The sequence below is a fragment of the Myodes glareolus genome, chromosome X (genome assembly GCF_982192425.1).
Source record: "Myodes glareolus chromosome X, mMyoGla1.1, whole genome shotgun sequence".
Classification (NCBI taxonomy): Eukaryota; Metazoa; Chordata; class Mammalia; order Rodentia; family Cricetidae; genus Myodes; species Myodes glareolus.
Window position 1 is genome coordinate 112,028,751 of NC_142053.1, and position 27,802 is coordinate 112,056,552.

At 36.6% G+C, this 27,802-nt stretch overlaps 1 protein-coding gene across 2 annotated transcripts in view; it reads left to right on the forward strand.

Annotated features, from left to right (window-relative positions):
• Glra2 (glycine receptor alpha 2) overlaps positions 1-27,802 on the forward strand; it is a 204,096-nt gene that overhangs the window by 155,077 nt on the left and 21,217 nt on the right. For both annotated transcript variants that reach the window (XM_085684310.2, XM_048446202.3), the window contains one exon: positions 4,279-4,428. In XM_085684310.2, coding sequence (XP_085540436.2) covers positions 4,279-4,428 — 150 coding nt within the window. The remainder of the gene's footprint in view (positions 1-4,278; positions 4,429-27,802) is intronic.

Consider the following 27,802-nt stretch of genomic DNA (forward strand, 5'->3'; position numbering starts at 1 on the left):
TTAATTACCGTTGAAAAGCTATCCTGCAAGTTGGTAGTAAGTAGTTCAGGATGGGATCACGTAAGCTCAAGAATCTTAAAAAGAATGCGACAGGAAAAGATGTGAGCTAAAAACTTCTAAGGATTAGCAGCCAAAGGGAGAGAATCTGACATTAGAGCTGGTTAAAAGGAAGAAAAGGAATTTGAATCCTGAGAGAGCAACACCAAGTGACATCACATTGTATGTCATAGACATCTCCCCACACCCTCTAACTCCATGTGAATAATGCATTCAATGCCAGCACTTTAATGCTGAAAGACGTTCCTAATTTGAAGGAAACTGAGAGACCAACCAAAATGATTAAGATAGTGAAAGAATTCATTTATAAGCAGCCATAAAAGAAGCCAAATATGTGCTGAGCCTGCAAACAGTCAGGAGGAGAGAGGAAAAGGGTTTAGAAATTCCTGTAAGCACCAAGAATAAGAGAAATATGGTCAGCTCTACTAGACTTCGTTCTGTGTATGAGCATGTCTCAGGCAGTGATAAATTCTCTTCATTATGAGATCTTAAAATATTTACAGGCAATCTGAATAATATATAACAGGAAATATTGTGATTAGTAACATTTTATTATCATGGAATAGGGTTGCTTCAGATAAACAAGTAAAAAAGCAATTATTGCTTACTAAGGAAGAACATTCTGGAATTCTAGGTATGCTAAAAGAATTTAAAACTTGTTATATTCCAACTTATAAGCATCTAATATATGAAGGATATTTGTGGATATTATTGCTTAAGATTATCTGATTTAATTAATGTAAAACATGCAAAATGGCTTGAATATTCCTTCTTTTCATCCACTTAATTATTCATTTATCCATCTATACATCCACCCCACATTATTTTTCTTTCTTGTTTTTATTTTTGAGATTATAATACAGTGTATTTCTTTCTTCCCTTTCCTCCCTCCAAACCCTCTCACACACCCCTCCCCCACTCTCTTTCAAATTTATTTACTCTTTTCCACTAGTTGTTGTTGAATGCATATATATATATATATATATATACATACATACATAATTTATTCTTACCCATGACTTGTCAAGTTCTGTACTGGTAATGCTAAGAGAAATTCTGCTCAGGTTCATTCTTCCAAAATCAACCAACTTACCCAAGCACAAACCTATAAAACCAGCTTGCAATCTATTGATAGAGCTAGAGAAACAGGTCACCAAGAAATAATAAATTTGGTAGCAGTCAATAAGAGAATTTTTTTAAAAAATATCACCTAATCCAGATGGGGAAAAGAAGAAAAACTTAAGGAAGGTTCCTAGGAGAGTTGGCATTTCTGACAGATTTTGAGAGATTCTGAGAGGCCTCGGTCAGACAAACTATGAATACCCATCCCAGGTAGAAATAATGATACATCCCTGGGAAGAGGATGGCAAACTGGGCCATCTTGGAACAATGTAAGTGGGACTGGAAGTAGTTCCAATTGTGTGATATAACGTAAAGCAGATAGCAATCTTAAAAAGAATAAGTGTGCTACCAGGATATCTGCTGTAATACAGAATCTTCTAGACATGACAGGGAAGCTGTACTTTTGAAATCTCAGCAGTATGGTTGACCTAAAGAATACCTGCACCAGATCCACAGCCAAACCTCAGGCCAAGCTCTGGGAGTCCAGTCAAAGACACGAGGAGGGATTATATGAGCAAGAGAGGTCAAGATTATGAGGTAAAAATCCACAGACACAGCTGAATCAAACTCTTGGGAACTCACAAACTCTAGACCTGCATGGGAGCCTGCATAGAACCCATGGAACGAGGCTCTCAGCATGTTGAGTAGCTTGACCTGTTTGAGGGCCCCATTACAGTGGGACCAGGATCCATCCCTGGCTTTTAGCACCCCCTTCCCTAAGGTGGTATGCCTAGCTCAGCCTTGATGAAGTGGGGAGTGGCTGGGTTCTGCCTCAACTTACTGTGTCAGCCTTTGTTGACTCCTCTAGGGAGGTCTTACCCTTTCAGAGGAGTGGGTATGGGGGTGGATTGTGGAGAGGGTGAGGGGAGCAGGAGGATGGGAGGGAGGAGTAACTGTTGTTGGTATGTAAAATAAATAAGAAATTTAAAATAAAAAATAAACAGAATACCTGAACCATTTGACTTACCAAAGTGGATAGGGAAATTTCACAAAGCCACACTCTTAGATGAAGAGCTACAGGGAAATAATGACTATAAAAGGAGAATCAGCCGGGAGGTGGTGGTGCACACCTCCAGCACTTGGGAGGCAGAGGCGGATCTTTGTGAGTTCGAGGCCAGCCTGGTCTACAAGGGCTATTTTCAGAACAGGCTCCAAAGTTACAGAGAAACCCTGTCTCAAAAAGCCAAAAAAAAAAAAAAAAAGAAGGAGAATCAATCTTTTCATGGACCCACTCCCATTAGGTTATTCAATCTCAAGTTCTCTGCCCTAAACACATGTACATGAGCAACACATTTTGTTAATTTCTCTCTCTTCCAAAACTGTATCCTTTAACAAAATCACACCCATATAAAGTCAAATAATTCCAAGCCTTTCTATAGCATTTATTCTACCCTTGACATTGTCCTAAATTCTGCATAAAGTAAGTGATTTTCTACACCACCTCCTCTGTGAGACTGGTACTACAACTGTTCATATTTAACATCTGAGGAATGGATTCACCAAGGTCAAGCAATTTAGAGATGTTACTCACATGCTGTAGCAAATGTACTTCTTCCACTCTAAACTTTGTACTCTTTGGCCCTCTGTGCCGCTGCTAACTTTCTAAATAAAGAGACTTTTTATATCATTCCCTGCCATAATGTATCCAAAATTTGGTTTAGCAAACAAACACAGAGGCAATAAGGTATTTGTGGGGAAAGATGCTCACAGCAACAAAATTTGTAGATGCAGGAATGAAATTGAAAATAAACTAAATGCCTTAAAATGTGTGCATGCATTGGAAATGATAATTTAGAAGTAAGTTAAACTGCATGACAAATGCCATAAATGTCAATGGGAATGGAGGCTATAAGAATGTGACTCTAGAAACTGTATTATGTATGATTAGGTAAGAAATACACTAGTCAACACTCTATTTCAACTTGAATCTTGACTTTGAAGTTTTAGTTTTGTGCTTTGAGGTGATAATTTCCTCCAGTTTCCTTCTCAGAAAATGGGATAATACTATTGGTATAGGGTGTAACCGTTATATACATATGCGACACTTAAAAGGGTAGTTGGCCAGTACTTAGAAAAGGAAAAATATAGTAAGTAAATCCACAAACATTAGAATTGAATAGTACATGCTCATCTGGCAGTTTGAGTATCTTTGACAGTCTGAGATCTGCAATGGTACAACAACCTTAATTTTTTCTCTCTGTACCATGAAAATGTGTGTAGAGTGAGCTGTTGATCCTTGCAAAGCAGCCGGAGTCCCAAGTTCCCTCTACCCCGAGTCACTGTCTCATCTGTCTTATATTTAATCTTCTAAGTGGTTCTAGCATTACTTTTGTACCTTGTCTTTAGAATTATAGAACTTTTTATTGCTACATAATTATGTGGTATAATGGGATGTTCGGTACTTTATTTTGTTCTTAACTCTGAAACTTGAACCCAAAGTCCCATATGTGCTGAATATGACTGCTACTTCTGAACTATACACCAGATCCTGATGTGATATTATGATTCGTGTATATATATATATATATATATATATATATATATATATATATATATATATATAAAGTGATCGTCAACTTAGGGTAATTGGCATACCCTACATCTTGAACTTTTACTATTTTTTTTCTGGCAAGTTGATTCAAAATTGCCTTTTCTAACTATTTTGAGGTATATGACGCATCATTGTTAATTATATTAGTCATTTTCTGCAATATAAAATTAGAATTTATTCCTTCAATTGCAGCATTATATCCACTTACCATATCCAATCTCTGGCAGGTGCTAATATACTCTTAACTTGTACGAGATAAATATTTCAAGATTCCATATAAGTGAGATCATCGTTTCACTTACGATAGTGTCCTTCAGTTTCATCCGTGTGTGTTTGTTGTATTAGATCATACACACACACACACGTGCATGTAACGTCTTTGGTTCGTCTTCTATTGATAAACATTTTTGGCAGCACTAGGCACAGAAGCTTTCTAAAGACTAGAAACACTTGACCATTACTTGTACCGTTCATATAATGTAGGACGGGGTTTTCTGGCAAGCCTTCACAGCTTCCTTCTTCTTCTCTCGCCCCATCCTGTTCCTCAGGTCTCCTATGTGAAAGCGATTGACATTTGGATGGCAGTGTGCCTTCTGTTTGTGTTTGCTGCCTTACTGGAATACGCAGCAGTGAACTTTGTCTCCCGGCAGCATAAGGAGTTCCTGCGTCTCCGGAGACGACAGAAAAGGCAGAATAAGGTAGGCTTGTCACTCAGTACAGAATCACACAGAGCATGAGGTCATTAGCCAAGCAATGTAACTCAAAAAGAAAAAAACCACCTAGAACACATAATGAAGAAGAAAATGAACTTAATTTTTGTTCTAATAAATTGTTGCTCAAACTACTCCTTTAAAATGGTGGGTAAGGTTAGCAGGTTTAGTCAATATAATTACAAGTCACACGGCTAAGCATGATTTCCAGGTAAATATATTATAATATAATTATATCCCAAATGATGCATGGTATGTAATTATATTGAAATTGTTTCTTGTTTATCTGAAATTCAAATCTTCTTGGGCTTTCTGATTTTTTTATGCAACAACTCTAATTAGACATATAGATTTACTGACAGTTATTTTAAAATCCTGCTTGAATACTGACAATTTGAATGTATGTGACTGTGTGTACATAACTGATTTGATGTTTTTCATCAGTTGATCTGCCTTCATATCAGTGGTTCTCCACTCTACTAATGCTGTGATCTTTTAATACTGTTCCTCATGTTCTGGTGACACCATCCATAAAATTATTTCATTGCTACTTCATAACAGCTTTTTTACTCTTCTTAATCATAATGTAAATATCTAATATGTAGGATCTCTGATATGTGATCCTTGTGGAAGGGTCATTAGATCCCCCAAAGGATATTGACCTATAGCTTAAAAAACACTTGTTTGTATGTTCTATACCGTACATGTGCACACTGCATGTTGGTACTTTCAATTAGGCTGATATCACTGTCTTGACTTTTGCACAGACACCTTAAGTTTTACCTTACTTAGAGGTTTATATTTCAGCTTTGCAGCTCAATAGCTTCTATGTAGTAGGTTTCAAACTTGCCTGAACATTAGCATCATCTAGACACTCTTCAAAACTCCCAAGCCTTGGCAGCACCCCACCACCAATTAAATCCCTTTTTCAGGATAAGGCTCAGTATTTCTTCACCCCCCAAGCAATTGAGTGTAAGGGCATGTTTGGAAAGAAAGCCCTGATTTATATCTTAACCCCATGAAGGATACCAGAAGCACTGTGTCTTGTTTGCACTTCTGACTGGAAGAGGAATATGTCTGTTGATATAGAGAGGGTTACCTTCTATAACAATACCACTAAAAATCCAAGTAAAAATTTAATGTAGATTATATGAGCTATTTTTCAAAATCTACCCCCCCAAGACTCCATAAACCTGCTAGTGAAGGTAAAGCAAACTCTGAATCATATGCTATTATGTTGGATTTTCTTAAAGAAACGGGGGTGTCAATTTTGCTGCTTACAAATACATAGGTATCAAACTGAGTCATTATTAGTTTACTTTGAGGAGTTTGTGTGCGTATGAGCTTCCTGAGTCCTGGCTGCATTTACCAAAGGTTTTAAAAAGCAATATGAAAACATATACTGCTGCCTGACCAGTCTCTTATGCCTAGCTCTATTTCAAGAATATTTTATCTCTCCAACCTAGGGATATGGGGACACACACACACACACACACACACACACATCTTTTCTCATACTTTGCCTTTTTACACTGAACTTACATAAATTATAAATTATACCCCTGTGGATGCTAGTTATTTCTTCAGAGAAGTCCAGTATGGTAGCACAAATTTAGAATCACTTGTTCTGTGCAGGAAATAATATTGAATTTCAGCTCATAGACAGTGAAGTTTGCACCATGAACGTTACAATGATGTTATTATCTATGTGTCGCTTTAGTCACTCCAAAAGCTCTTTTAAGAGCTAATACTACTAAAGCTCCCACAAATTTTACCTTATCATAATGGGATTCATCTAAGATTTTTAAGAAAAATGCTGATTCTCAGTGAAATTCAGTGAAAACACTGACTCATAAGGCTTGGAGAGATAAATGAGAATGTGCACAATTAATAAACACTCCAGATGATTTTGGTAATGAGAAAGTTTAAAAAATGCTATCGGCTCATTCCTTTTGTCTGTAGATGAAAAACAACTTTTAGTTTCCTTCCAAAATCTGAATAATTGGTAAGATGCTTTTGAAAAGCAGTGTAGAAGATTCTTAGATGGTATCTGAGCTCTATTGGAATGGATTCTGTGATTTCTTGACAATACTGGCATAATAGAATAATAGCCATTAAAGACTATCACATTTTAAAAACTGCAACTAGTAAAAGAACAGAAGAAAGGAAAACACAAGGAAAAAATAAAGTAGAGATAAAAGGAAGGGGAAATGGAGAGCAAGAATGATAAAGAAAATCAAAGTGCTAAATCAACCCCAAATGCATCGACAAATAATACAAAAAATAGACAAATTAAAATAAAAAAAAATCCAATTCCTATAGTACATATAGTTATCAGGGCAATACAGAAGCCTAAAATTAATAGTAGATAGATAGATAGCATGAAAATGTTAATAAAATAAGGCCAGTTTAGTGCTTTTAATATTTACTATTTGAGAAAAATCTGCTGCTAAATCCAGGCATGTAAACTTACAACTGTAATTCCAAAACTCAGGAGGCTCAGATAAGAGACTTTTGTAAGCTATATGGCAAGCTTGGGCTATATAGTGAATTCTAGGCCAGTGATAACTTGCATATAAAAACAAAAGCAAATACACAAAATTATTATTTATATTAAACTGATAGCATGGTCTTGGATATGCAATTATTAAGTTAACAAATAAAAAAGCAGATAAAACCACAATCATAATAAACAAATTTAGCATACATCTTTCAATAATTGATGGAAAAAAGTCAACTAAAAGATCATTCAGGATGTAAATTTAGCAATAGGATTAATAAACTCACTGTACCCACAACTGAAAAAATGCATATTTTTCAAATGCAAAAGGAACATTTTGTTAAGTTTACCACAAGCTGGATTATAAAATAAGTCACAACAAATACCTAGTGTTTTAACATGTTTTTCTGTTGCTATAATGAACATTGACCAAAGCAACTTTGTGGAAGAAAGGGTTTATTTACCTTATACTTCCAGGTTGTAATCCATCACTGAGGGAAGACAGGATAGGAATCTAAGCAAGAACTCAAAGCAGAACTTATGGAGGAATGAGAGCCAACTTATGCTCATCAGGGCCAATCTATACATGGTGCCATCCACAATGGGATGCCCCCACCCTCTACTCCACACTCCCAAAATGCCTGTCATCAGTCAAGACATGTTCAGAGGTTAATCCAGTGGATATAATTCTTTAGTAGAGTGTCCCTCTTGCCAGGTGAGTATAGGTTTTGTCAAGTAGGGAACAGCTACTACGTATCACATCAAAGGATTGTAATCTGTTATAAATTAAGTACTGAATATGTGTTCCAATCAAGTGAATTTGGGCTAAATATCAACAATAAAATGATGACTACAAAAATTTTCCTAATTTTGAAAATTAAAACATACCGTAAGAATAATCTGATCCTTAAAATAATTCACAAGGAGCATTATGAAGTGCTTTAATTGAAAGATAAGTTATGCATATCAAAATGCATTAACTTAAATAAAGCCAGGTTTTTGGAAAATGTCTACTTCAAAAGATTATCTTATAAAGGCAGATTTGAAAATCAACTATCTAAGCAACTGTCTCATGAATATGGAATAACAAATGGGAAGTCTTTGAATGTATACCTTGCCCGGTCTAGATGTAGTAGGGAGGGCCTTGAACTTTCCAGAAAGCAAAGTGCCTTACCCTCTCTTGGGATTAGAGGGGGTTGAGGTGGGAGGGTGTGTGGAGGGACTGGGAAGGAGGAAGGAGTGGGAATTTGGATTGGTATTTTTTTAAAAAAGAGTCTAATAAATAAAAAAGAAAAAACGCAAAGTATTTATAGGATAAAATTTAATAAACTCCAAGAATGCTCTATTGAGTTTACTATCTAAAAGAATATTTTCAATCCAATATTTAGAAAGATACTAGATTGCAATAGATTAAAGATTAACTAATAAGTGAGAATATTGAGAAACCAAGAGTAGATTACTTAATAATTTAGCATTATAATTTAGCATTCAATGGAAGAGCTAGGGTAAAACTAAGTTCCTATGCTTTTACTCCTTGACATCATCAGACTACTCCCATGCCGTGTATTCTTTCATTAATTTGTCGAATCTAAGTCAGGGAATGTGGGGTTTCTGTGGAGAAAGAGACAAGGAAAAGCAATAAATGAAATTGTAGAAATAGGTAGATACTTTTCAGAGCAGTATATAAGATTTCACTTTATGCTAATGGACTGTAATCCAAAGGGTGGTCTTAAATTTGCAAATAGGCTATCAAAATAGGAATGAATATGAAGAGGGGCAGCAGCATACCAGTTAGAAAAAAACTATATGCAAAAGATGATGATGATTTAGACTATCATGTTTGTTCTTAGAATGAAGGGAAGTAGTCAGATTTAATACTCAAGCATCCATTCATTCACAAATATTTATTTGTTACATGCTATGCACTGAACACTATCTAAATCTTTAGAATTCATTGTACAACAGGACAGACAAAGTTTAATTCTTTGATGAAGCTCACATTCTAGCAGTCATAACTTGGAGGCAAAACCAATGACTCATGATGCTTTTATATGAGAAGGTGAGCAAAAGAAAGGAATTAAATATTATGTATATTTTTGGATTAAGCAACTGTGTCATTAGAACCAGGTAGTTATTGTATTAAAAGTGAGCTTATTATAATAGAATCAAATTTAGAGTTAAATTGCAGAGTCCTATTTGATATGATCAAGTTTAGATACTTAGGAAACAGCTCAGTTGAGCTGCTGAGTAATTAGATGAGTTAATGGGAGGGAGAAAACCTGAACACACTATTGGAAGTGACTAGGAAACAGATAATGTCTGAACTTAGCAAAAGTGGGTGAAATCACCCACCAAAGGAATGGAAATGAAAATGCCCTGAAAATGGAGCACTCAATCACTTAGAAAGCATGTCTGGACTAGGTTGAACTGAAAAATGAAGGAAGGAAATGGTGGCAGATTTTAGCTAGCACTTGCAATTGCCTTTGTCATGCAGGGAAGCATAGGAGCTACAATGGAAGAAAATGTGTTCATAAAAGAAATTTCCCCAAAAATAGGAGATAAAAGAATATATTTGACAAAGGGAATACTCAAATGAAAAGGAAGATATTAACACCATGCTGAGCAGAAAGCATAAATTGAAGAACAAATGTCTTAACAAGATCTTTCTTTTAAAAAGAATTGTAGAATATCCAGAGCAAAGGAGTTAGCTTCATACAGAAATGTATATTTCATTTTACCCATGAGTTCATTCATCACCAACTTACTGAATAAGCTATTAAAGGACAGAGAAGTTAATTTCTCAATATTCATGTCCCAGGTAATGAATGACCTAGCAGAATCTCGGTTTAAATACTATCTCCTAAATCCCTGTGTCTCACCATTATACAGAGGAAATGGGACAATAGCTATGATTGTGACTCAGTTGGTAGGTTCACTGGTGGTAAGATGAAAGTTCCTAATTCTGCCCATAAATACTGAGATTCATTACTGGCTCAAAGTGAGAGGAAAAGAAGAAATGTAGATACATTGAGAAAAAAGGTAAAAGTGTTCAGTAGCAATTTAGGAGAGTGGAAAGGCCAGTGTTCAAAGGCAAGAGAGGAAACTAGAACGTCGAAGCAGAGACAGTATGTATTCATATAAGATCTGTAATAGTCAATAAGCAGGTTATGTTTTTACCCAGGAAACTTTCAGGCTCAGGTTTAGCCCCCGAGAAGACAGATGCTTGAGTATATATACAATTATAGTTCTAGATGGGTACCAGTAGGTAGACTATGAAGAAAGTATGACAGGAGAGTTGATGGAAGAGAGGGAGGAAAGAAGAAAGAAAGATAGGAGAAAAAATGGGGGAATTTAGAGTACTTGCGAGAGAGTAGTTGTGGCAATGTGCAAAGCTAAGGCAGACAGTGTAGGGAGAAAACGAAAGAAACACTAGTTATTCACATGGAGTAGCTGGGTTTAAGGAAAGATTTGTATAGCTCATGTAATGGGAAGTAAGATGATACTTGAGTTTAAAGAGAGACATCTTTTAAATATTTTTTAAATTCTTAGCACTTCTTTGAGAATTCCTTACATGCATGCAATGTATTTTAATTGAATTCATTCCACCTTCCTCTGACCAAAACCTCCCAGATCCATTCCCCACAACCTACCTCTTCCCAACTTTATGTGTTAGATTTTGTTTTATAACCCAGTTAGTCCAATTCATGTTGTCCATTTGCTCATGGTTCTGGGGCTATCCACTAGAGCATGGTCAACCTACCAGAGACTACATGTTTTAAACATGATATTCTCCCTTTCCTAGAAGCCATCAACTGCCAATGGGCCCTCAGCGAGGGGTCAAGGTTTACCATCTTCTTCCCCATCTATGCAAGAATGCTGACTGGCTAGAGACCAAGTAGGTCTTGTGCTAGTGACCACGCCTGCCATGAGTTCTTGAGTGCAACAGTTATAGCATAAGCAGAAGATGCTAACTCACCTGTCATCTCGGGCCTTTCCAATCTTTCTAGCCCCTTTTCTCTGATGGTTTCTAACCTTTGAGGGAAAGGGGTGTGAGATATGCTAGGAGAGAGTTACAATTGCTGCTTTACAAAATGTACTACATTTTTTTTCAAAATGGAAGCTGCGTGTGTTCCATGAAAATATTCTGAAGTCTATGCATCTAAAAATAGGAATTTAAAGGACCAAATTTGCCACTTTAGTAATGGGATATAATTAAGAAAAAGACAACATTATTTGTGCCTTAAGAAAGGCAGACATTTATCAAAATTTTACTCAGTCCTATTTTATTTTTTCTTAGTTTTCTTATCTCATCTTCTTCCCTGCCTCCCTTTCCTATCTACCTTTATATTCTCTCTACTTCTCTTTCAAGAAACAAACAAGAATGAGAAAAGAATCAAAATCAAGAAACAAAATACCCCACAAAATAGAAAAATTCAAATAAACAGGCAAAGTACTGACTTTTTTCAGTATTTTTGAATCTGATAAGGAAAAAAAAGGTGTCATCAGTTGCTAGCATTCACTGAGGACTTGCTCCATGTCAAGTATTACTGTTAACTCTTTCATGTTTAATAATTCATTCAATCCCCACTGCAAATGAAATAGTGTAAACATATAATCCAGCTCATTTTGAAGTCCTGATTTAAGCCTGTTATCCAAGTGCCTTGTATGATTTAGTATTTGTCCAAAATTAATAAGTTTATAGAAAATACTTTATTAATATCTGAATTAAATGGAAGTGTTTTTTAAACCTCTATTCTGTGCAGGTAATTTAAGCAAATTATAACTTTAACCCATAGTGGAAGCTAAAAACAAAAACAACAAAAATAAACAATACTACCCCAGGCCTCTTTCATGACATTTTTCATCTGCAGTGTTATAATTAACATTCCCTTCCTAGGGCAGTTTGCTTAGCACTCCCTCATCAAATGAAGTGCACTCAGATACAAGAGACTGGCAGAAGTCTCTTGGTTTCTGGCAGAAATAAAGCACTTCTGCCCCTGCTGGCCACTTACAATACCAGCATGCAAGATTTGTGGAGCCACCGTGCCAACACTTCGCAGCAGAAGTAGTAAACAAGAAAAAAATTAAAGGTTCCATGAACAGACAAAAAGCATAAAAGAGCCTGAGCAGTCAGTCCTCCTTTTCAGACTTTGAATGCTCAGGATTGAGTAGTCCCCACTTTACACACTCAAGAGTGCCCTTATTTGAATAAACTGTTCATTCTACCAGTAATGAAGTTAGTGCTTTATCCTATTTTACAGATGAGAAGCCCAAAGTCACAATGCAGTCTCTGTCATTTCTACCCTATTGTTGGTAGTTTAAATACCTTAGTTTACGATCATGAAACACATACACACATTTAAATATTTTAATGTGCTGTATGATTTTCTATGCTTTTTAAAGGTAGAATCAAGACTGTGATAGGGTAAGTAAGGCAGAATCACATCCTGATTTTATTTTATATTTTTCCTTTTTTGACTGTAGATTTTTGCACCAATAATGACTTTAAATGTTGCATGAAAATCCTACTTATCTTAAATCCCAAAGTTCTGTCCATCTCCCTCCTTCAATTTTTCACCCAGAACTTTCCTTGCTTCTTCTCTGTTCAGGCTAAGCTAGACAAGTGCCATCAAACTAATTTCCACAAGCCCTGATCAACTATAACCCAAGTTAAAGAGAGGAAACCAACAAAAATCCACCATTCTCAAATGTTTAACACTCCACACACAAAGTTATCTCTTTAATTTCTCACTGAGAAACTGCCCTCTGAAAAATAATACTGATAATACTGGTTGATTTCTTTGTAGGTCTTAGGGGAAAAAAACAAAAACATTAGACACAAAGGCTTTGAGATTCATTCCTTGTCAGTGGAGATAGTTCTTGAGATTACATTGGCGTGTGTGGAAAGAGTTGCCTGGTGTTGACTCACCATCAGATTATGAAATGGGGTCACCCTCAAGAAGGGGCCAAACAATGTACAGCAAGGTGTGTTTGCTTTAATAGTCTTTTCCATGTTTTGCAAAGTGCCTACTGTCACTTTTATCAAAGTAGAATATCTCCGAATCCAACATAGACAGAGTTTCACTGACAGAACTGGCAGAACTCGGTCTGTTAGAAGTTGACACCATAGATGTATGTGACAACCCCATTTTCATGTTATCTAATCTTTGTCAATAAGAAGCAGTCATAGAATATGAGTGCTATAACGACTTCACTACATGATCTTTAAAGCTTCAACTGCATTTGCCTGCTCTTGCCCCTGATGTCAGATATTCTCCAGTCTCAGATTGGCCTGATTTCTTTAATTTCTGTGATCGAACATGAATAATGACTGCTTAAGAATATGGTTATTGCTTGCATGTTAATGACAAGCTGACTATTTAGACTGTATATTCTCTGCACCCAGCCCCATGAAAATATGTGCCAGTAAAATGGCACAGTGTATACACACTTCCCACACAAACCTGACAAACTTGATCTCAACTCCCAAAACTCATAGTAGAAAGGGAGCCAACTCCACCGCCCCCGCCCAAAGTTCTGATCACTCCATTAATACACTATGGCACATGCACCTGTACTCATACACCACAAACACACAAACACACTCTGATAATGATGATGATGATGATAGACAGATAATTACAATTTTTTAAAAAAAAATGCAAAACCTCTTAACTTGAATAGAACGAGTTAACAATGTTGGGCCCTAATCAGAATGCCTCAAATGATAGTAATTCCGAAAAGGAAGATTTCAGTACTCAGGTTTTTTGAGATTTTTCTATTATGTATCCATCATTTAGCAGTGTATTAGCTGCACTTCTAACTCCTAAAAAGGCCATTTCCTGGTTCTACAGAACTGAAAGACTGTCACTCTTTTCAACAGCCAATCTGATCCTTTTCCTAGCAACTGTCACTTTTGAATATAAAATAGAAATGATACTAAGTCATAGTCTTTTGGATATTTTACCTAGAAATATCTTAGTTATTCTCTCACCCAAACATATTCTAATTAATTCACTAGAGAGAAATAAACATCCAAATACAATGAACTATATTTAATTTTTATAAGCCTTTAGCCTCAAATCCTTCAGTGCTCTAGGCCAGTGAACAATACCTAAAATCCTGGGCCTCTTTTCCTCACCTTTAACATGAAACTCAAATTATTCACACCATGGGATTGTGATAAATATTAAATGAGTTTCCTTGGGTAAAATTCATGAAACAGTCAGGGGAGATGGCTCAGTAGATAAAGGGCCTGATATGCAAGCATGAAGATCCAAGTTTAGATCCCCAGAAACCATGTAAAGCCAGACGCAATAATGTGAGGTCTGTTACCCCAGCACTCCCCAGGCGATGGGGGACAGAGAGAAGAGAATTTCAAAAGTTCCTGGTTAGCTAGTCTGTGTACACAATAGTGAACAAGAAGAGACTGTATTTCAAGCAAGGTGGAAAGCTGGGACTGGTAGTCGAGATGGCCCTCAGACTCTTATGGGCATGCTGTCGCATGAATATGCTTGTACTCACATGCACGTACACATATAAACATGCAGACACACAAGTAATAGAAATAATTCCTCAACAGCCCCTAACATGTGGAAAGCAACATACTTCTCCTATAATTTTATTCTTTTTTGTGTGTGTTCCATCAAAATGGACTACATAGAAAACTGTGATCTGCATCCATCAAAGGAATGAAATCATGAGTTTGTACTTTGTATAAGAACAAGGGCAGCAGTAAGACTCAGGAGGAAACTCAGTTCTCTGGCTTTACTTACCATTGATACCTACTGTAGCTAAACTAGGCCGTAAGTAGAAGAGAACTCTCCCTACATTTAGGTCCTTCCAACCCAATTGGAATGCTGACTGACTTTGAAAGAAGGTTGCTGGAATCCAAATGTCACTACCACTAATTCTAATCTAACCAAACCTCAGCAAATAAAGAGCTCATTAAACTATAACCAGAATAAGATCATCTTGGAAATTCCTGCTAAAATTCTCTCACCTTTTTCTTGCTTGATGGTCATTCATTGGAGACAAGGTAGTTGCATCATCTAGAAAATAATGATCAGTTTTCACAGTGTACAGGACAGTTTCACAGCAAAGAAATGCCCAGCCTTTAATGTTGCTGGTGTTTGCAGTGGAAAAACCCAGGGTTACAGTATTCGAGGAAGATATTTCTCTATCTGCAACAGACTATGTTGTGTTCAGCTTTCATCCAAACAGAATACATCATCTGCCTATCAAAAGAACATTTTCAGTACTGTTAACTGAAAATGAATTTCTGAAAAATTTACACATATAAAAGTATTTCTTGGGCTATGACTAATTGTCTTTTCCTCACATCAGCAAAAGACAAACTTTCCAACAGTCTATATTTGAAAATTGAGTTATCTAAACACACTCTCAGCTGAATATGAAAGAAAGCTCTCTCAGATTGGTTTCATTTACTAAGAAAAGACACCAATTATGTGGATCCAAATGCTGTAAGTACTAAGAAAGCAAGCTTATAATGCTATGAACATCTTTATGTATAAAGTCAGGTAGAACTCATCTCTGAAAAGTAATGGAGCAGATTTGAATAAATACCCACACTACATGAGACAGACATGTTTGTATGGTGGGAAACAAAATATCAAATTCTTCATTGCACACATTTAAGAAAAGTTTGTCAATCTAATGACTCACATTAAAGTTTTCATATATCTAGACACTGTATGTTGAGCTAAGGATAAACATCTGAAAAATGTGTCTACACATCTACATCAATATATATAGTGATATTTAATATGAGAGAGAAAGGGAATGTAGTGGATTATTATTAGTCTATTGTTGTTTCATCTATTCTACAAATCCAGTGGGAACTTTAAAAACTGTTTTATTACTAAGATTGTTTGTGGAAAGTTCATGCGTAGAATAGCAGTAAGCATAAAGATTAGCAATAGCCTGTCATAAGCATAGTTGGCCATTTCCTGGACACACCGAAGAGTTTCTAGACTGCTACTGACACGCAGAGGGGACCTTTAGCAACTTGCTCGAGGTCATACTTCTCAAACTTACATGTGTCTGAGCATCACCCAGTAGCCAAGGGAAAGGACAAATACCTGCCTTTCAGTCTAAGAAATTTGATTTTAGTGGGTCAGGACAAAACCAATAATTCCACTTTCTAACAAATGTCCAGTCAGTAGTGACGGGCCATGGCAGCACAACATACCTTTCGGTAACAGCGGTGCTGCCATTAACTCCTGACTTGGCTATTTACATGGCTATCTTACACGTCAAAACCATTAAACCACAGAAACCGGTCCCAAGTTGGGAAACAAATCATTGAAAAATTAACAAATAAGAAATATGTAAGACATATTTAGATTTGAAATCCCTGTATGTCTCTTTAACCTTGTCTTTGGAATGGAAATTCCTTAACTGTAATTCTTAATTCTCTTTCCTTTTAAGAAGGTATAGTCAAATGGTTTGTGTTCTCCTTTATAATTGTCATTTTGTTCACATTCTTCCACATGTTTTTAAAGGTGTTTAAAGAGGATTTCATAGATTCTGAACAATTGCTTCTTTAGCAAGTATGTTGTTGAAAGCTTATAACTGTTCCCCAGAGCAGAAGGCCCATTGTTTTTTACCTGAACTACTGAAGAGGTTAGATGAGGCTTCAACAGACCTGCAGAGATGAGAAATTTAGACATAATTGCAGAAGACATGCAGAATAACTGTCACGTTACTATGTAATTCTCTATATTATCAGGGTACAGAGCTTGTACTTGTCAGGAACATAGTGACCTTTTACACTGAAAGTAATTTTCCTCTGTGCTTTCTCTATTTTGTTAGAATTGTGGCAGACTTATGATATTGTACCACTTACAATAAGGAACTCCTCTATACGTGATTCAAGTGATTTGCAGAATCAGACTCTCAGAAAATATTCCTGTCCTTTTAATGCCTCCTTCCACTTCTTTCTTGCATCTCAGGTTGTGATTTGCTCTCTCTACTTTCTTTACTACTTACCTTCCTACTTAAACAGAGTTTATATTTTTATCTAGGTTTCTATTCTTCAAAATTCTCTTTCCCTTATCTTCAACTTTTTAAATTTATATACTCACTATAAATGTATCACATGAAGTCTAATGACATTTTAGGATGCTCACAGTCCATTGAAAGCTAGATTAATAAGCACAAACATTTTCCATGCAGATATGACATATTCAGGATAAAGGATATGGAAGTACTGCAATTACCATGGAAATGCATTGGACAGTCCCTGTAATAGAAGTTGTTGATATCACACTCATTATCACTGTGATGCTCCTTTATATCTATTTATGTAGCTTCTTACTACATTTTATACCTTGATTTGATTTAAGAAGAGAGATCCTAGCAGCATGTTCACATTTTGCAAGGAGCTGAAAATGCAGAGGACTTACATTTGAAGAACCTTCCACTAATAACTGTTGGGGACTAAGGATGAATATTCTAGTTTGCTTGTACCATACTGGCTTCCAGCGATTCCTATGGGACTGAACTTAAGATACCCATAATAAGCTTGCTTATCAGTACACTATGAGTTGGTGCATTGTCTTTCCCAAGTAGAGAGGTGGTTTTTTCACCACCCCACTACTAGTTTCCTGAGATTACCTGTCAGTCACTTGCATTCACATTCTTATGTTAGGTCCTCTAGAAAAATAAATAAATAAAACAAATACCAAGCTAGTGCATGGGCTCCCTCAAATATGCATAACAAAAGATGAGGCTGGAATAGTGAAGATTTATCATGCAAGGAAAGGTTCTGTATCATGCCAAAAAGATTTCGTTTCCTCCTCAAGGTGATAGGGAGACATAAAGGATATTTAAACAGGGCAACAGCTCAGTAAGATTTGAATTATAGAAAAAAAATATTTCAGCTGAAAACTTGGGAGTATTCTTCAAGGAGAGAAGGATTGGATACATAAGAACTTTAGAAAGTCCTTTTTGAAGTCAAAACTAGAATGAAAAGTGGTAAAAATTTAAGTAAAAGTGAAAAAAACTAAGAAAGTAAAATTAATTGTCATATATTGACTCAACATGCAAAATGCAAAAAAAAGTTTAAGCTGATTTTGAGAAGTAGAACTTTAACAAGAGAGGGATTTGGTGTTTCAAGGTAGAGACCAAAGGTCTCAGGTAGGAGTTTTGTATATAATAAGTCAAAATTTGAGACACTATGATAGAGTAGTCCATGAAGCAATAGTCCATCATGAAGAAAAGAGGACAGGGCTGGATGGCCATGCTAGAAAATGAGCAGAATATAGATGGGTAAAAGCTATAGGCATGAATGAGAACTGAAGAGGAATTTACAAAATGAGAAGAGACAGAAAAGAAGACATGGGCAAGAAAACGAAGAAATAGAAAAAAAGAAATGACAGGGAAGGATCAGGAAGGGGAAGGAGGAGGGGAAGAGGAAGGAAAGGAGAGGAGAGGAGAGGAGAGGAGAGGAGAGGAGAGGAGAGAAGAGGAGAGAAGAGGAGAGAAGAGGAGAGAAGAGGAGAGAAGAGGAAAAGAAAGGGAGCGGTGATCAAGGGCAGTGCCCCGGGAGCAGCAGCATGTCAGAAAGAAACAGAGGAAAAGAAGCCTACAAGACAAGTACAAACAATGTGGTGTTTTCACTATAACACAAAGATCTGGGTCCAGAAAAGTGTCGAGAACATAGCACTTGAAAGGCAGGAAGACTTTAATTACTCATGAAGTAGAATTTTCTGAAAGGCTTTAGGGATGAATCTATGTGATCTATAAATTAAAATTATAGAACTATCCTTCCATGTTGAAAGGGTCAGATTGGAACAGGGCACAATATCAGAAAAACACCACAGTATTTTTATTTAAACACATTCTTACTTGCACTGTTAATTTGAACATAGTTATAAGGCCCTCTGTGAAAGCACAAATCCTTACATATTCACATTAGTTTGGCTTTTTGTAATGTTTCTGGAACTAGCTTTCCAAATCAGGGACACTTACTACAAGCTTAGCAAAGCTTGTCTTAAACAAGTAGAAATATGAAAATGTGGCTTGAATTATTAGAGTAACAAGTATTGCCCATCATTGTACTAACAAATCAACAGAAAATTAACAGCTCAGAACAAGATAAGCACTAGCTATAACTCCGGAAGTCAGACACCTAACCCATATCTCATTGAACTTCCAACAACATGTTGGGAGGGCCATGCTGCTTCCAGAAGTCTGTAAAGAGGATTGGTAGATGTGGTGGTTCATCAGAGGAAAAGAGAACTGAGCAGGCGTCACATACAGTTACTTAATTTGACAGTATTTGTCAGATTACCTGGGAGATGAGACCCTTTTGAGCATGCAGTCATCTTAAAGAAAGGAGTCTCTGTGATGCAGGAGGGAAGACGAGATCTGCAAGGGCAGGAAAGGTCAGAAGAGGGGGAACTCAGTTATGTAGTTGACACTGAGGAGTCTTTGGCCTTCAAAGAGCAACAACAACTTGTGGCCTTAAAATCACAAAACTCTGATTAATCGTCAAAAATGCTTTGTAGAGTTTCATAGATATATGAAGAAATTAGCTCCAAGTGGTCAAAAACCTTTTTAAGGTATTTTTTTTTTTGATGACTAAAGTTTGCCTTAGGTAGGCTTTTAAGCTAATACATACCATTATGGAGTGGAAAAATAACTTAAGGTGCCAATATACCGAGGCTATTTGGGTTACTTTTTTGTGCCACTGTGACAAAATGCATGGCTGAACAACTGAAAAGAGAGCTGTATTTATTTTGGTTCGGGGTCTAGCCCATCATGACAGGAAAGGAACATGGCAGAGCAGAATAGTTCAGATTCTGATGGACAAAGATACACAGAGGGGGTGGTGACAGGAAATAAACATGGATGAGACACACTAAAGGACTGGTTTCCAATGATCCCAAATCCCTCTGGATAGGCCCCACCTCCAAAATTTGCCAAAATCTTTCAAAATAGCACTAAGCATCCAAAGATGAATGTATAAGGAACATTTCAGGTTTAAACCATAATGCCATCTTTGGTCCATTTATATGTCTAGAGGAGAATTTGATTTTTTTAATTTTCCCAGTGTCTAGAGTCTACTCACATTGCTTGGCTCATGACTTTCTTTCTCTGGTTTTAAAACAAGAACATTGCATCTCCCTGATACTTCTCCCATGGTTATGTCTACTTCTGATAACATCTGGGAAAGAGTCCATTTTAAAATCTTTTTGATGAAATTGGGTCAGGAATCTGTATACTAACTCAAGTTCTCTACCTTAATCACATCAAGAAAACCCCTTTGCTCTTTAAGGTCAGAAATTCATCGGTTTCAAATTATTCTACCACCCACACATATCAGTGCTATTCTCATTGACAACAAACTCAAGTGAGGATGAAGAAACTCTTAGGTGAATCTGGAATTGTTTTCTACATGTTTGATGAAGTAGCATTTGACACAATCAAATCTATTTAGAAAAATGAATGATTCTGGCTCTGTATAAGACAGAGTTTAAGAAAATTTTCCCCGTCTTAAGATCTCTCTTTAAGCTGATGGACAGCCCTCAAATTTGTTGGCTAAACAGCTAGTTTTGAAAGTTTCCTTTATATTTGTCTTTATTAGAAAAGGAAAGATGCTGCAAAAACTGCCTGAAACCTATATTCATGCAACTTTAGGGGTCAACAAGAAGAAAAAAGACAATTGCAGAAAAACTCTAACGCAGCCTAGCTGTTTCTGAGGGAATTCCTGGAAATATAGGGTGTTCTGGGCTCTTAATTAAAGCTTACTGTCTAGAAAGAAGCCATGTTTGTATCTACTTTGTGTTAAAGCATTAATAGTAAACCACTGTGTGTTGGTCTTACTTCTGTGAATATGTAAACCAGGACTAAAAAATCCGTTTCACTAAACGGATAGTGAAAACTACATTCTCAGAGGTGGCATTTGCAGTTCACCTGAAAATGGCCTCAGCCTCCCTTGCTGTTAGAACTCACATCTACATCACAGGAACCTGGAGAGCATCCCATACCTTGAACTTCAGATGAAAGTGAGAGTCGGTATCACAGACATCTCCTTTCATCTAAATCAGACAGAAGCTATGTTTTCCCTGGCCCCGGGGATATTTGGCATCACCTTTGAGAGCAGGTCCTGCATGTGCTGCAGTAATCCAGTGGTTAGCCCTAAAACCTGCTAAAGCATCTTGTGGTTCATGGGCAAAGAATTATCCATGTACCAAGAATGGGAGAATTAATAAAGGTGCAGTGTAAGGCCCATATGTGCTGCACACACAGAAGACTGGGATTTTTGAGAGAAATCTGCTTGTGAACAAAGAAGTCACTTCTGTCATGAAAACTACAACACATATGACCAAAGAGACAAATGACTAATTCCTTTAAATTAGAACACCCTCTATCAGAGAGAGATTTCACTCTCTATGGGGTTCTTTTATTTACACCAGATGGCAAATGCAGGATCCAAATGCTGGTCCTTCACACACCTGTAACACTCATCAACTATTCCCATGTTCATTCCTTCTCCTGGTTTTTAGAAAGGCATTGGAAAATTAGCACTAGAGTTGTTTTGAAAAGCAAAACCTCTTTACGATTTGCTCTGAAGTACTTGTCACAGTGCCTGGCACATACTCTGTGCTTCTGTTTAATGCATTCCTAGATTTTACGCAGTGCCTCATAGCTCAGGGATCTGAAAGTAGAAATCCAGCCATGTCATTTCTTAGATGGAACATTTGAAATGTGCACAGAATACTGGAGACTTAGGTCAAAGTACAATTAAGCATGGAGAAAATGGACAACCGCCTAGAATAGAACAGTGAAATTCATTATATAAACTTGTTCTCTCATGCTCATATGAAATGCCCTCTGGCTCTTTAATTAAAACTATCTTACATATCCTTTTGATGAACATAATTGCTGTTTAGTGCATAAGAGACTCACAACTACATTATTAAAAATCTGATATAATAAATGCAAGTATTTAGAAAGGAATAGAAAACAATACCTATGGCTGCTGCTTAACAGAGGTGGGTACTTCCTGTATGGAGCTCTAATTTGACTGAAGGCAAACAACAAAAGACAAAAAGAATTAGTGAAAAGAAAGAAAAACACGTGGAACTGTTTGGAAAGCTAGGAAAGCTTAAGTCATCAATGAAACAGAAAATAGCAAAAACATAGACTGTGGAATGAAAATTCCAAAATGAAGCTTCTATATTCCAATAAGGCCTGATCATAAAGGTTATTCTCATTGGTGCCTGTGTGATCTGTAATTTTTATCATGGAGGCATACAACTACTTAATAAATTAAGTAAAAAAGTGAATGCTGCATCCTTGAATACCAGATGTTATAAAAGAGATTCTTCTCTATGAAGCCATCGAAGACATATTGAATACATGCTATTCATCACTAAAATCTACAAGAAGTGAGGTATGAATGTGTGTAGGACACAACAGTGAGCATCAGGGTCTATATAGGATATGACACATAAAGTGGAGACTCACAGACTCTTGTGAAATCTTAGTAACTTGTCCAGCATGGTTGGTAGCAATTGCAATGAATTTAAGCATAATTTTATTGGCCTTTTAGTTTACATCAGGACTCTGAAAGGCATTTGGAAGCTGTTCTTTTGGATTTCCCTATTAATAGTATATTCATATCATATGGTAGATGCTCAGAAAAATATTTAATGAATGAATGCTAACAGCAAAGAACCTGGGAGTATTTAATGCAATATATTCTGAAATCTAAAAAGTGATTAAAGTCAGTTCAATGGTTCTCCAGCAATTTTTTTTTCAAAAAAAAAGAAAATTAGTGCATAGACTAAAAAAATTTATAGTAAATCCTATTTTGAAAAACTAAATACTGCTTAGTTTGGTGTTTATTGTGTAAGATATATTAATGAATGAGAGAGCATGTATGTGTGTGTTAGTCCACAGAAAAAAAGGTTTCGGTACATGTGTGTTTCACATCCAACATTGGATTATTTTCCTTATGACTTTTTCAACTTCGTTCTTGCATTACTTACAAAATTAGATGTTACTCATAAAATATAGCTTGTGATGTATATTATTATAATAAACACCATAATCACATCAATTAGCATATTCATTGTATCACATTGTTGCATTTGACACTATTTTTTTTCCTTTTCTTTTTCTTTGTCATAAGAATACTTAAGCTTGGGCTGGACGGATAGCTCAGCTGTTAAAGGCCAGGTTACAACCAAAACTATAAAAGAATACTTAAGCTCTACTTGCTCAGCAAATCTCCAGTGTATGTATGGTACAGTGTTTTAACCTGTACTTACATTACTGTGCATTCGAGCCCTACACTTTATTTATCTGGCATTACTGAAGCATTTTAATCTTTGACCAGCATCCCTCACTTTTCTTCCTCTCAGTCTAGCAACCACGTTATTCTGTTTTGATGAGTTTGATTATCTTGGACATCACAAAAGTACAATCATGTGGTATCACATCACAAATATGTTTTAAAAGCCAGGTAAGCAAACCCAGTGGGGTTTCTCTCTCTTAAACCTTCTCAGACACGTTTAAGATGCAGGTCTAGATCCAGAAGGAAGGACCCTGGGGTTCTCTTTCTACAATGGCAATGATAGAACCTGTTTCTTGTACCATTGTACTTCACAAAACTCATTAAGCCTCGTCATCCTGTATCCCCAGCGGTGGACTTTAATGCCCACAACCCAGTGGGCTCATCACTTGGTGACCTGTGCTTTTGGTGATGAAGCTGTGTCATATTCAGCTGGGTATATTTGCTTTATCAAAAGGTACACAACTGGTGTGGAAGAATTAACTTCAGCCTAGTCATTCAGATCATTGTCTGTGAAAATCAGTGTTCCCAGACCCACAGGAGCTATTCTTTCTGCTGCTCATAAATCTGATGCACTAACAGTTTTGGAAAGGAGGAGAGGCAGTGCCTAAGTTCTTTGCTAGCTGCCTTCATGCACATTTACTTATACAGGAGCTCAGTTGGCCAACAATTAAATCAACAGATACTGGAATTATTTTCACCTTGTGATCAATCTCTGTCTTCTATGGTTTACTGCAATCAATCTTCCCTGGGGACCTAGAGACAGGTTACGTTGCTGAAGTCTTAAAACTGGTAACCATAGTAATGAACCATAAAGGGAGATGCACTCCACATATTTTCTTTTAAAACAAGTTTATTATTTTCTATTTCCCTTTTTTATGAAAGGTGCTTATAGGAAGTTAGAGCTGGGGCACTAATTTATAAAAAAGGTCACAGGAAAGGTGGAAGAGAGCTGGAACACAGATGACTTGCAAAACTAAACAATAACTGAGAATTATCCAATGTGGATTGTTTCTAGTTCATTCTGCTGCTTTGAGTGTCCTTGGGAGAAGCCACAGGAAAGTACCACCTGATGGTTTATAGTGTTCACCTGCATCAGTAACTGCCGATTTAAAAACAGAACTTCAGCCCCTATTCACTTGGAAAAAAAAAAAGAAGAAGAAGCTGGCTTAAGAGGATTATGTAAATAATTTAGAGGTATATGAGATTTATCAGAGCCGGTGGTATGTTGCTTTTGCACCTGACTTCACATGTATATTCCACAGGTGTGGAAAGCAATGCCAGCCCATAGGTGCCCACTGCTCAAAACCTCTTAAGTCTTTTCCAAGCTATATGTGGGTAATTGCAGCCTTAACTTAACCGATCTTTTCCAAGTTGGTAGAAAGGCATCCAGGGCAAGACAAAATACAGACTTGATCTTATTGATCAAGTTCTCAGTTCTTGAGTTATTGACTCCCTGCAGAAACAAACAATGTACCAAATAGACTTTGACTATTAACAGTATTGACTTCTCTCCCTCTGAGCAACTGCTAGCAGAAATTAAGCAGAAGAAGGGGAAAAAGTGGCTATTAGGAAGGTTGTATTGTTGTTTGCAGGCTATAGGTTTCTATGTATTTGGTTTGTTAGACTCTCAGAGTGCATCCAATTCAATGAATCATTTTTTTTTACTTAATGCAAGATTGTAGGCTACTAGTTAGGAAATTTTTAAGTTTTCATGCTTTATATCTTAAATATTTGATATTAGATACTTCACAAAAGTTATACCACAACCAAACTATTGTTATTGCTCAACTATATCGGAGCATGTTCATCAAAACTGAATCAAAATAATCAGAAAATTCTGGGAGTTAATACATGTATATAGCTCAATGAATATGTCTTTCATAAATGTCAGTCTTCACCTTCAGTATGGCTTACTCCCTTAAACTTATTACTTTAATAATTTCTACATACAGTCAGTGTCCTATGAATGGGAGATAACTAATTATATAGTCCCTTAAACCACTCAGTATTTCCAGCAAATATTAAACACTTGCCTGTCTCTAGCATCCAGGAAATGATGATCTTTCAACATGGTAAATTCCATATTCAATTGTACAGTTTTAATGGTTCATTCCCATTTTGAGTTTAATTCTGGTTCCTCTTAATGTCAACAATTATGTTTTATTTGTTCCCTTAAAACCATTAGTATAAATATAAATCCAAATTCATTAAGTCTTTCTGCTTTTTAGAAAATAGCTTTCATATGATCCAGTTTTATTTCATCTCAAGCCCAACATTTCTTGTCCCTTCTACAGTTCCTCACAGGGTATGCATTCAGAAATATTCAATATCGTGAAAGCATCCCTTCACCCTTCACCACACTCTTAATGTGACCTTTATTTTATGAACCTGTCCTTTTTCCTATTCACTGATTTATAGACAGTAGTCTATAAGCTGGTATATCAATGAGAAGCCCTTGAGAACTTAAACAAAAAGGTCCTGAGACACTAACAATTATAGAAGGACTCGAATAGATTTTGGTAGTATTGAAGCTGGTGTGTGCAGGTTAGAACACACATAAAAAGGAATCAAATAAGACAAAAGCAGAAATAACAAAGAATAATAGCTAGTCTTATTTGATGGCTTGCTCATTGGAATAACCAAATTACTGTTTATGCTCTCAATGATAATATCATACTGACTTCTATTGAGCATGTTTTATAAACAGAGAGCTACTATAAGTCCTTAAAGATAGTTCTTTCATTGTATACTCTCAAAAACCTTAAGTGTGTTTCAAAGAATGAGTCACTCTCTCCATTTCACCACACAGGAGACTGAGCCACATAGAGCATCTTGCCTAGATCCCGTATTGTTTAGTGATGGCAGTAGCAAGATTTAAAGAATCCAGTCTTCTGATCATATAGTTCGTTAATTCCCTATTCCTGGAGACTTGGGACATTATCTCACAATGATTTTTTTTTAAAAACCATCTGTGGTGGTTTAAAAGGAAAAGCCCCCCAAAGGGAGTGACACTATTAGGAGGTGTGGCTTTGTTGGAGTGATGTGGCCTTGTTGGAGGAAGTATGTCACTGTGGGGGTGGGGTTTGAGGTTTCATTTATATTTAAGATACCACCCAGTGTCACAGTTCACTGCCTGTTGCCCGCAAGATGTAGGGCCCTCAGCTGTTTCTCCAGTACCATGACTGCCTGCATATCACGTTGTCCCACCATGATGATAATGGACTGAACCTCTGAACTGCAAGCAAGCTACCCCATTTAAATGTTTTCATTATAAGAGGTGCCTTAGTCATGGTGTTTCTTCACAGCAATGGAAACCCTAGCTAAGATACCATCCCATGAGAACACTTTCCCATTCATTTAAGCTAGCAGGACTGTGTTTCTGTTCTTTGCATCTAATCTTCCCTAATTTGTTGCATTTTGTAGCCATTGGGTGCCTTGAGCACAGCAGATACCAAATTACATTGTAGCAATGTGTGTGCATGTGTGTGTGTGTGTGTTTCAGAGTTTAACAGCCTCATGTGCATTTGTGTGTTTCAGAGTTTAACAACCTCAACAATTCATGTTTTGTTGTGGAAGCATTTTCATGCAGAGTGGGATGAATAGCCATATTGGGAATTCTACCCACTAGATACCAATAGAACACTTTTCTCTCACCATAACAAGCCACAAGTGCCTCTGTAGACATTTCCAAATATTCTCTAAGAGGAAACATGAACCCTAGCCACAAACTACTGTTCTATTATACCTATTGCATAGTAAAGAAAATAGCTCTGTCTCCTTCATCTTTGTTTGTCTCCAATTCTTACTACATTACCATGATCAATAAATACTAATTGAAGAATACTATAATAATTTTCATCAAATCATTGTTTGTAGCTAAAATACTGGAGTAAAAGAATATTTCTCTCCATTATGTTTAGTCAGGAAAATACAGTAAAATTTTATCAAAATAAGAAATCTCACAACTAATTAGGATTTAAATAAATGTGCACGTGACCAAAAGAAGCAACAATGAAAGGGAGGAGATTGACCTGAAGCTCTAGATAGTAAGCCAAATGGTCATAGAAAAATCTTTAAAAGCCAACAAATCTAGCCATCAAAGTGGAATGAGAATGTAGGCCACACAATTCTGAAATATCATATGCATAATATCCAAGGACTCCCAGCAATAGTAACTCTGCTTATCTTCCATCTTCCAAATCCCTAAAGATTGTATCCTGGCAAATTTCAACCCCAAAGCAATACAGAGGTGAATTCTTGGAAATGTAGCTTTTCATGACTTTCTACAGGAGCTTCTACAGGTGTGGTGGTACCAGAGAGAAACACACACACACACACACACACACAGAGAGAGAGAGAGAGAGAGAGAGAGAGAGAGAGAGAGAGAGAGAGAGAGAGAGAGAGAGACTAAAAGTCTGGGGAATTTAACCAACAGGATCGTCCAACTTAAACATCTACAAGTGCTTAGTGTCGTTTGCCATTGGTGCTATTGTTGTCACTATTTTGAATTTAGTAGTAGGAGCATCCCCTGA